This window comes from Alosa alosa, chromosome 24 (genome assembly GCF_017589495.1).
Source record: "Alosa alosa isolate M-15738 ecotype Scorff River chromosome 24, AALO_Geno_1.1, whole genome shotgun sequence".
In the NCBI taxonomy this organism is placed as follows: domain Eukaryota; kingdom Metazoa; phylum Chordata; class Actinopteri; order Clupeiformes; family Clupeidae; genus Alosa; species Alosa alosa.
In genome coordinates this window covers 11888733-11900386 of record NC_063212.1, presented here as the reverse complement: position 1 = coordinate 11900386, position 11654 = coordinate 11888733, and the positions used below count along the sequence as shown (strand labels likewise).

Below are 11654 nucleotides of genomic sequence, written 5' to 3'. Positions count from 1 at the left end.
GGGCAAGAGAGGCCAGTACTTACTTTCACTGCTATATCTTGCACAGGCATGTAAACATAAGCTCTCTCTATATATATATATATATATTATTTATAGAATGTCTATACTCTCTGTAAACAACCCTCTATACTCCTTATCTGTCACTGTAGACATGTAATCTGGAAAACTATATTTATCTAACTATACACTGTTACATAATTATTCTCTATCGTCTACATAACTGCACAGAATACTGTACTCAACCTGCACTTTGGTATTTAATTTAAAGGTGCCCTGCCACACGTTTTTTAATTACTTTGTGGTAATGTCTGTAGTTTTACCATGGACCATTTTTTTGTGGAAAACATGCCTGTCTTGGTTACCTTGTTTCAAGCCATTCTTGGTTATATTGTTTCAAGCCATTCTATCTTGGTATAGAGAGCCTGCAGGAAGACTCAGCTCGATTTGTGCCAGTTCTCATTAATATTCAACGAGCTAGCTGCTTGAATCTGATTGGCTAACAGCTAGTTGGTTTCGTCCATAACTTGGCAAGCGTGTGCTATCATTGTCCAAAAGGGCATAAAACCTGCTAATCTAGTGCATTAAACCTGTATTAAACCTGTATAACATAGCACTTCCTTGAGTTGACAATAATGTTTTACTTACGAACTGGGCACTGGTTGTAGACTGCCGCGATGGTAGCTTATTGCTCCAGGCTTTAACAGCAACCTTTTTTACAAAGCCTGTGGTATTGTTCTAAAACATAAACTGAAGCCATTCGATCCTCAAGTCTGGGTTCTTGGGCAAAATGCATTGTTGAAGTTCTATTCGTGCATAGCGCACAAGCCCATTGACATTCAGCCATCCTTGCCTACGAAAACTGTCACAGAGCTAGACGAATTCTGTGGGCACGGTCTCAACTGGGCGAGCTCATGAATAGTAATGAGCTCATTAAATTCCACGTCAAACTGAAGAGCTTTTGCAATTGGCCTGATTTCTCCACTTTTTTCTTTTCAGTGGCTAGAGCTGACAGAGGAGTTAGCTGTCCATTTTCACATTCACGACAAAGCTGTTAATTTTCACATTCAAGTAAAAATGATTTTGTGTGGCAGGGCAATGCTTATTTTGCACTTCTGGTTAGATATCTGCATTTCAGTGGCTCTGTACTGTACTCTGCTAAATGACAATAAAGTTTAATCTAATCTCATAATCTAATCTGATGTAATCTAATGTACAGTGCAACTGGAAAGTTTTCAGACCCTTTCAAGTTTTCCACATTTTGTTATGTTTCAGACTCATCTTAAAATGGATTCAATTAATTTTTTTCTCAATAATCTACATACAATACTCCAACACTCCACAAGAATGTTTTTTGGAGTGTTTTGTAAATGTATAAAATATCAATGGTCCTTGAAATGCTTCTACAACTTGATTGGATTCCACCTATGCCTAAATGAATTCATTGGAATCTATCAAATGGCCATAAGTCACAAACAGAAGTCAAAAGCAAAATTATTCTAACAGAAAAACACCTCCTTTTTGCTTCAATATATTATAAAGTTGTCTCATTAGTTTTCCCATAGTGGTGGCTACAGAGGGGAGGTCCATGCTCTCATTACATATTTGGAAATGTTAATAATATGGTCAGTTCAGCAAAATAAAAAATGAGTAGAGAGACTCCAAGGGCCTAAATTGAAATGACAGGCTATGGGATTTTTACAGGAAGGGGTGTGGCTTGATATGGCACTGCACTTGTGGTATTAACCGTGGCCTACTGGTTAGCACTCTGGACTTGTAACCGGAGGGTTGCCGATTCGACCCCCGACCAGTGGGCCGCGGCTGAAGTGCCCTTGAGCAAGGCACCTAACCCCTCACTGCTCCCCGAGCGCCGCCGTTGTAGCAGGCAGCTCACTGCGCCGGGATTAGTGTGTGCTTCACCTCACTGTGTGTTCACTGTGTGCTGTTTGTGTTTCACTAATTCACCGATTGGGTTAAATGCAGAGACCAAATTTCCCTCACGGGATCAAAAAAGTATATATACTTACAGTACTATAAATTAGGAAAAAGATTTTTCCTCATTTATTATGACCGCCACACTAGCGCAGCATATAGGTTTAGTCAGAGTTTTTTTTTTTTTGCTCAGTTTGTCTGGACACAGTTTTCTGTGAATATCTCAAGATGTGGATGAACTTTTTTCATATGTTGGTCTCAAGGGGCGATATCAAAAAATAAAAGCAATAAATAAATACATATGAAAAATGTTAAATATACCTATTACTATGAGGGTTGTTATACAATGCCATTATAATCATTTGTCGCATATCTGAAAATTTAATTTCCCATGATAATGACTGGGAATAATAGTAGATTGATAGCTCTCATATAGCAGAAAGCTTTTTACTTTTACTCCTTACATTTTAACACGAATATTGGTACTTTCTACTCCTTTTACAAAACTGGCTTGTTACTTTAGTTTCAAATAATTTTAGCCTATCGTTATTATTTTTCGCGTCATCAATAGCAGATCGGAATATAGGCTACTTTGCACTTGACGCACCACTAGGCCTACAAGATGACTTGATTTAGTACAGTACGCTGTGTTTGGAAAATAGGGTCCCGCTGGATTATGTATGGAGTATGTTTTAAAATAAGCGATTATATCTAGTCTGAAAAGTGATTTTCACACTTTCTTCTAATTAAAAGTGATTTTCACATTTTCTTCTCACATAATCTTCTAAGGACCACCATGCCTACAATATGCCACAGCCTCTTTTAAGTGTCTCCTAGCACTAGCATAGACAGAAGTCAGGTACTCTTGATGTTGCACCACCCAATCAGTCGGTGGACTGTCCCTGTGGTCACCTCCAGTATTTCCAAGTAGGTGGTCGACTGGTAACTTGGCTTCAAGTATGGGAGTGCTGTGTGGACTGGTAACAGTGGTAATAGGCGAACAGGAACTGAGAGGGAGCAACTGGGGCCAAGGGGTAAGGTCCGAGCAAGTCATGAAAGTAAAGTTCAATGGAGGATAAGTATCTACAAAGGTGCTTCAACAGCTCCCCCTCAAAGCTGGCCCCTGATCAGAGTGGATTCTCCCACTCCATACAAATAGAATCATCTCAGTTAGAATCTTAGCCACGCTCTCTGATGAGGGGTGAAAAGGCCTGGGTAAACTTTGAGAAAACATTTGTGACTAGAACATTCGCTTGTCCTGTGCTAGCCCAATCCAAGAGAGTAAAGTCAATGGAGATTATCTACAAAGGCTAAGTGGCTAACATATTTCCCAAAAAGGTTCTGGCTTGGGTTGTCTTGCTTTAGCAACCACACAGTGCTCACACTCAGATCACCACTTTTGCACCTCATGCCACATCTGGGGCCAGTAGCACCTCTGTCATATCAAATCTGTAGTCCTGTCCACCCCCAGATGGCCGTGGTTGTTGTGTAGGCTAGTGAGCACTTCGACTCGCAACACCTTTGGCAGTAAAAGCTGCAGCACTGGATCCCTGGAAGGAGGAGCCTGGATCACTCGGTGCAAGGTCCCATCCATTTTCTGTATCTGGGACCACTGCTTTATCAACTGCGGACTTCCCTTGGTTCACTCCACTTGTCTTAACGGGTATGTGGTTGTCCCTGTCACCAAAACCACAGGTATCTGAAAATACAGGGATCAGTCCCTTGCAGGACTTTCAGGTCTCTTTTGGTTCGACCAGGGATGGTGTCCACCATACAAGATTCTGTTATCCAAGAGTCTTGGATGTTGGCATCAGATCAGCTCGAGATTTTGTAATATAGAGGGCAAGCTGAGAAACCCAGCAATGTTCCACAGCGCCCAGTTTCGCTGACTGCAGGTATTGGAGAGGATTGTTGTTAGTGTACACGGTGAACGTGTTGCCCAGGAGATACCTGCCATTTTTTTTTTTGTGATTGCCCACTTGACTGCAAGGAGTTTGAGTTTCATGGCACTATAATTTGACATGTTCCTCTCACTTGGCCGCAAGCCCCGGCTAGCAAACGCTGTAACCCATCCTTCTCCTGTGACAGAACTGCCCCCAATCCTGCATGGCTTGCATCCGTCTCTAAGATAAAGGGACGACTGAAATCGGCATAACCTAGGACTGGCGCTTGAACAAGCCATTCTTTTAAGGCTCTTAATCCAGAAAAAGTTCTGAAGGCAAACCTGAACGCGACTACATTCAATGTTAACTATCCAATATTCAGATGTCTGTAATTGAAATGTGTGCAAATTACATCCCTAAACACATATTTTCAAAAAACTTGTAATGCAAAAAAATATTGTCTCTACATAAATAATCAACTAGTAAAGTTTCATAAGAATATCAAGGAGTTAAATTTTTTACCCTAATCACCCGTTCTATGTTGCCTATGGAGGCCAGTTTTAGGCCGCAAATGCTAATTAGCAGGTTTAAAACTAAAAAATCAGCTAAGTATGATATTCAGAATCTCACATTTGTTTTCTCACATTTGACCCCCGAGTGATAGTAGTCCCAGTCTTAATTATGCATTATATAAATGATGTCATCTAAGTGTGAAAATGGATCGTGAAAATGTGAAGACAAAAAAAATCTTGTTCCTTAGACTCTATACTAGCAAAATATGCAAAAAAAAATCAATTTTTACAAGAAAATCCAGCGGAATTACACAAGACATTGTACTAATTTGGGCAGCATTCATTCGCAGCAAATCATTGCAGCTTGATGGCAGTAACATTAACGTTAGCACGTAGTAGTATGTCTCCATTAAATTTAGTCAATAGCCTAATGCCCTCCTCCTCTCCTCGCCTTTGGTGCTTCCCTAACTTCTAGCTGCAGTGTAGCCTATATCCTTAGCAATAAGTAGGCTAGATGCAGCCTTGGGTCTTGAACAGGGATGTAGGCTAGTGGAGGCCGCTAAACGCAAGCAGACTAAACACAGTTTACCCAGAAATTTCAGAAATAGTTTATCCACCTCTCAAAAGAGTTTATTCACCAATTACAACTGTTAGCATTTAAAAATCACGCTGTATTATCCACAATAACAATATGTACACTCATCAACACTCTATGAACCACTTAATGCCACGTGTATTGTTATAAAGATTTGACAATAACCGCACCATCATCAAACATGTTCTGAATGCCTTTTCTAAAAATCTGATACCTTACTGTGATCACAGAATTCTTATTTTACCACTACATGCTTGGTCTTGAAATATTCACATGAATCCATAGGAATTAAATATTCATGTTGTTTCATCCAATATTAGTTGTGCAGATGTATAGTCCATCTTATACACACACATGAAGCCAACAAAGAAAATGCAAAAATAGAGCCTTTTGTGTAATTTTTCCATTTTGTGTAGTCATTCTAGATCAGAACCTGACACACAATCCAAATAGTCTACAACAATCCAAAAAGTCTATGACTTTTATTGTCAGTATGCATTTTGGGTAACCAAAAGTCCTATGAGGAGTTTCCATAAGGCATTACAAAATGCATGAGCATACCTTGGCAAATAATGGTCTAAAATACTGATTTTTCATTTTATATTGATCTACTTTTGCACACAGCTTCGCAAGTCCTGGTGCTAGACCTCAATTGTGTTTCTAAAATCATATCAAGTGACCTAGACTACAAGCCATTCAATTAAATAAATAATTCAACATGCATATACATTTTAAAATGAAAACAAAAAAATCCTGTGTGCTGGAACTGGGGAAACTTCCAAGAGACAGCTCAAACACCGATACTTACGGACACAGAAATTAAATTTGGAATGAGAAAATGAAACCTAAACAAAACACATGATATGTATCTTTTATGGATGAAACCTGAAACCCCCAGCACATGCATCATGCATCTCATGCATGTGCCTTAATGCCACTGGCACATTCTGCTCTGTAGAAAATGTATCTGACCTGAAAAGCTGTTGGATATATTTTGTACACTTTGACGCAAAATGAAGACAGGAGCCTGTGATCCAAAAGAACAATACAATTTAATTATCTTTGAAAAGAGAGAGAATGAGACAAAACAATGATTCGTACCCAAACTCTGACATGTTCTGCAGGCAAGCTTCTTTTATATCATGAAATCAGGGTGTGACAGTTAACATATGGCCTAAAACATGACATAGCTTGACCCTCAGGTCAGACAGTGCACTCGGTAATTGTGACATGATTTTCTCTCCGTTCCTCTGTGGTTGATTTTAAACTTTAACTTGGGCGACTCAGCATGTCTGGATATTAGCAAAAGCAGAACTATAAACAGAACACAAGGTTCATGTTCGTAGACTAAGACACAATAATATACATTATAATAATAACAATAAAGATTTATACCTAAACATAAGTCAAAATGACAGAACAGAAGATTCATACTGTATATGTGAACCAAAACAGCAGATACATGTGAAACTAAAACAGCAGATACATGTGACCCAAAACAGTACATCAAAACAGCATCATAAGGATGCATGTGAACTAAAACAGCATCATAAGGATACATGTGAACTAAACTGGATTAATTAAAAAATACTTTTTTTCATAGTTTGGCTGGTCCTGCGACTCAGGTGCAACATATATATATATATATATATAGATATATAGTTTTTTTCCTGTTCATGACACATTTTTTGACTGGTGCGTCTTATACTCAGGTGTGACTTATAGTCTGGAAAATACGGTATATGTTCTAAGGCAGTGTAGAGCAGTGAAAACACTTGTAGAGCAGTGATAACTAAAATCAGAACACTTATAGGTTTCTTTAAGGCACACTGTAAAACATTTATGTAAATGTACACCCAGATTCCAACATTATTCACCGGTTTCCTTTAATAAACAGGACTTTCCGGTCATTAGTAAGACAAATGTGTAAAATCAGGCTCCAACACTGTTATTTACCACGCCCGTAATGTTTATTCTGGAACACACGTACTTCCTGTTATCTATTAACGTTACCTTTGTTCTGGTGATGGGAAGCTGTCTGCTGAGAGAAGACACCAGAGCCCGTTTACCTTTATTAGACATTCTCTGACAATACGTTGGAATCATACCCAAACCCATCGAAAGCCATCAACACAATAAGGTGAGTTTCTGTCATCTTTGACCAGAAATACGTTTCAAAGCACACTGGTCATGTTTATACACGTTGTATAATACAACATCTCTGAATGTTAACGTTACACCTGCTGAAACGAAGTTAGCAGTGTTAACGTCAGCAAGACCAAGGAGATTGTTATCCGGAGAGGTCACACCCAACACCTGCCCTGACCGTCGACGGTGCTGTGGTGGAGAGAGTGAGTAGCACCAAATTCCTGGGGGTGCACATCAGTGAAGACCTCTCCTGGACCACCAAAACTGCATCACTGGCGAAGAAAGCTCAGCACCGCCTCTACTTCCTGCGGAAACTCAGGCGAGCAAGTGCTCCACCAGCCATCATGACCACATTCTACCGAGGCACCATTGAGAGCATCCTTTCCAGCTGTATCGCTGTGTGGGGCGGAAGCTGCACTGAATATAACAGGAAAGCCCTGCAGCGCATAGTGAAAACAGCTGGAAGGATTATTGGTGCTTCACTCCCCTCCCTGAAAGACATTTACACCACCCACCTCACCCAAGGCTTACCACAATTGTGAGTGATGCAAGTCACCCCGCTCACAATTTGTTTGATCTACTGCCCTCTGGGAAGAGGTACAGAAGCCTGCGCTCACGCACCACCAGACTCACCAACAGCTTCATACATCTGTCAGGATTCGTAAATAGTTCGGACCCAAGTGCAGAGTTAGTTCAAAAAGTTTTCAACAGAAGAAAACAACTCCAACAAAAAACTTCCCGTCATATGGTGGAAACTGAACAAAAGGCAGACCCTCGGTCACAAAACTGAAAATGGCAAAAGGCTGACAAACCAGAAACACAGTCCAAAGAGTAATCCACAGGCAGGCAAAGGTCAGGTCCGAGAAGCAGTCCAAAAGGCACAGACAGGCAGATAATCCAAAACGGCAGGCAAATCCAAAAAGACAGGTCACAGGCAGAATTCAAACAGGCAGGTAGACAGAACAGGGTAGAATCAGATAATCTCATCAAAATGGTGGGACAATCTGACAAACTGGGGCTGACAACACACAGAATAAGTAGGCCTAATCATTAGGACTAAATAAAGAACAGGTGAGCAGACAATCAGAAAGGGGCAAACAAGAAACAGGTGAGCACAAAATGGCTGACTAGGCTGACAACAGGAAGTGAAACATGACAAGTGAGGGCGGGATCTTTACACAAAGAAAACAAAGGCACATGATTGCAAATATCCAAAATGTCCAGCAGGTGTCATGAAAGCAGGAATACTGACCACCCCCCCTTAACGAACGCCTCTCGGCGTCAAAGCTGGGTGACGTGGGTGTTGTTGGTGAAAGTCTCTGATGAGCGTCTTATCCACAATGTGGCGGGCTGGAACCCACATCCGCTCCTCCGGACCATACCCCCTTCCAGTCGACCAAAAACTGGAGACCACGCCCGCGTCGACGAACATCCATCAGCTTCTCCACAGTGTAGACAGGGCCCCCATCGATGAGTCGGGGGGGAGGAGGGGACACAGCCGGGGGAGACAGAGGACTGTGGCAGACAGGTTTTATCCGGGACACGTGGAAGGTGGGATGGACTCGGCGAAGTGAGAGGGGCAGGTGCAACCGGACTGCAGATCGACCAAAGACCCGTTCAATGACATAGGGGCCAATGAAGCGAGGAGCCAGCTTACGTGAGTCCACTCGGAGAGGTAGGTCCTTAGTGGAGAGCCAAACCCTCTGTCCCCTCCTGTAGTGGGGGGCCTCAACCCTTCGACGGTCTGCCAGCCGCTTGACCTGGGCACTAGAGCGTAACAGAGAGGCCCGAGCATGTCGCCATGTCAACTTGCACCGCCGGACAAACGCCTGGACAGAAGGAACCGAGGCCTCAAGTTCCTGAGAAGAAAAGAGAGATGGTTGGTAACCAAGGCAACATTGAAATGGGGAGAGACCCGTAGAACAGGAAGGGAGTTGTGGGCATACTCAGCCCATGCCAGATGCTGACTCCAGGACGTGGGATTCTGGGAAGCCAGGCACCGAAGGACCCTCTCAAGGTCCTGGTTGGCCTGTTCTGTCTGGCCATTGGTCTGAGGATGGAAACCTGACGAGAGGTTGGTGGTGGCTCCAATAAGCCTACAGAATTCCTTCCAAAATGAGGACACAAATTGAGGACCTCAGTCAGACACTATGTCAAAAGGCAACCCATGGATCCTAAAGACATGGTTAACCATGAGGGAAGCAGTCTCCTTAGCAGAAGGGAGTTTAAGCCAGGGAACAAAGTGCACACACTTGGAGAATCTATGGACTCGTCGATTAGTCAGAACAACAGAGTTACCACTGGAAGGGGGCAGACCAGTCACAAATTCCAATGCTATGTGGGACCACGGTCGTTTGGGTACCGGGAGTGGCTGGAGGAGTCCAATGGGTGGTTGATTAGAGCTCTTGTTCCGGGCGTAGACCTGACAGGCAGCGATGAAGGCTCGGACATCTGCAACCATTCGGGGCCACCAAAACTGTTGCTGAAGAAACGCCATAGTCCTCCTAACTCCGGCATGGCAGGTCAGTCGGGAACAGTGACCCCACTCCAAAACCTGAGGACGGACAGAACTGGGGAAAAACAAGCGGTTAGGGGACCACCAGCTGGAGCAGGCGCCTGTTGTTGGGCATTGTAAACCACAGATACTATATCCCAGGAAACTGCACCCACTAAACAGTGAGGAGGCAAAATGGTGTTAGGGGCTGGAGTAGCATCAGGAACTCTAAACTGTCTAGAGAGAGAATCAGGTTTAGCATTCTTAGAACCTGGACGGAAAGACAAAGTAAAATTGAATCTAAAGAAAAGAGACCACCTGGCCTGGCGTGCATTGAGTCGTTTCACAGACTTCAAATATTCCAGGTTCCTATGGTCCGTCCACACAAGGAAAGGAACCTCAGACCCCTCTAGCCAGTGATGCCATTCCTCAAGAGTGAGCTTGACCACCAGAAGTTCTCAGCCCCCCACATCGTAGTTCCTCTCAGCAGGTGTCAACTTGTGGGAGAAAAAAGCACAAGGGTGCAACTTATTCTTCTTCTTGGATCTCTGGGATAGGACAGCTCCAGCCCCTACCTCCGAGGCATCCACTTCAACAATGAACTGACATGACGGATCCGGCATGATCAGAATGGGAGCAGAGGTGAAACGCCTCTTGAGCTGCTGGAAAGCCTTCTCTGCCCCTTCCCACCAGCAAAACCTGACTGAGGATGACGTCAGAGCAGTCAGAGGGGAGGCAATAGAACTGTAGTCACGGATAAATCTCCGGTAGAAATTAGCAAAACCCAGAAACTTCTGCAGATCCTTGCGGGACTGGGGGGTAGGCCAATCAATAACTGCCTTGATCTTCGAGGAGTCCATCTCAATACCACCTTCAGAGACAACAAAGCCCAAAAAGGATGTGGAGCGTTGATGGAACTTGCACTTCTCTGCTTTTACATACAGTTGGTTCTCTAGTAACCGCTGGAGGACTAACCGGACATGCTGAACATGGTCACGAAGAGACCTGGAAAAAATTAGGATATCATCCAAATAAACAAAGACAAACTTGTTTACCATGTCTCTCAGCACATCATTGACAAGGGTCTGGAAGACAGCTGGCACGTTGGTAAGTCCAAAGGGCATTACGAGGTACTCATAGTGCCCTGTGGGTGTGTTAAATGCCGTCTTCCATTCATCTTCCTCCCTGATTCGCACCAAGTGATAGGCGTTGCGAAGGTCCAATTTGGAAAACACTGTGGCCCCCTGTAACAGTTCAAATGCAGAGGACATCAAGGGCAGAGGATATCTGTTCTTAACAGTGACTTCATTGAGGCCCCGGTAATCAATGCAAGGTCTTAGTGATCCGTCCTTCTTGCCAACAAAGAAGAACCCTGCCCCTGCTGGAGAGGAAGAGGGACAGATAATACCTGCTGCTAGGAGTCCTCAATGTACTTGTTCATGGCCATATTCTCAGGGGGGCGACCTCGAGGGAGAGAAGCTCCAGGAAGCAGGTCTATAGAGCAATCATATGGCCGATGAGGTGGTAGAGAGGTAGCCTTGGACTTACTGAAGACAGGTCTCAGGTCAAGGTATTCCTCTGGAACCACTGACAGGTCCGGAAACTCCTCAGGTAACTCAGAAAAAACAGGTAAATGGTTAAGGGCAGACCTCAGACACTGGGAATGACAGAATGAGCTCCAGCCCAAAATATAATTATTCACTCAATTAATGTGTGGGTTATGTTTGACTAGCCAAGGGTGACCAAGGACTATGGGAATCTGTGGTGAATCGATAACATAAAATGCAATCTCTTCAGTGTGATTACCAGAGAGCATCAAACTCACCGGGGATGTGATATGGGCTACCTTGGCAAAACAGGTCTTATTTAGTGCTGAGGCAGTTAGTGGAGCTTGCAGGGTGGTTACTGGAACTTCCCATCTGGCAGCCAGTGATGCGTCGATGAAGCTCTCCTCAGCCCCAGAGTCAATGAGGACAAAGGTGGTGTGTTGATGGCCCCTCCACATCACAGTTGCTTGCAGGACAGTGCGGAAGGACGGGGAGACTTTTGAGGGGATTGCGCTTACCAGAACTCCCCGCCTTACTGGTGAGCAT

The 11654-nt window shown here is 43.5% G+C and overlaps 1 protein-coding gene across 1 annotated transcript; it reads right to left on the bottom strand.

The window, feature by feature from the left end:
• Positions 1–8398: 8398 nt before the first annotated feature.
• On the bottom strand, positions 8399–11654 carry lrfn4b (leucine rich repeat and fibronectin type III domain containing 4b). Its single transcript, XM_048235734.1, is given in 5 exon segments — positions 8399–8834; positions 9014–9174; positions 9430–9621; positions 9738–10975; positions 11627–11654. Coding segments are annotated over 5 exon segments (2055 nt in total).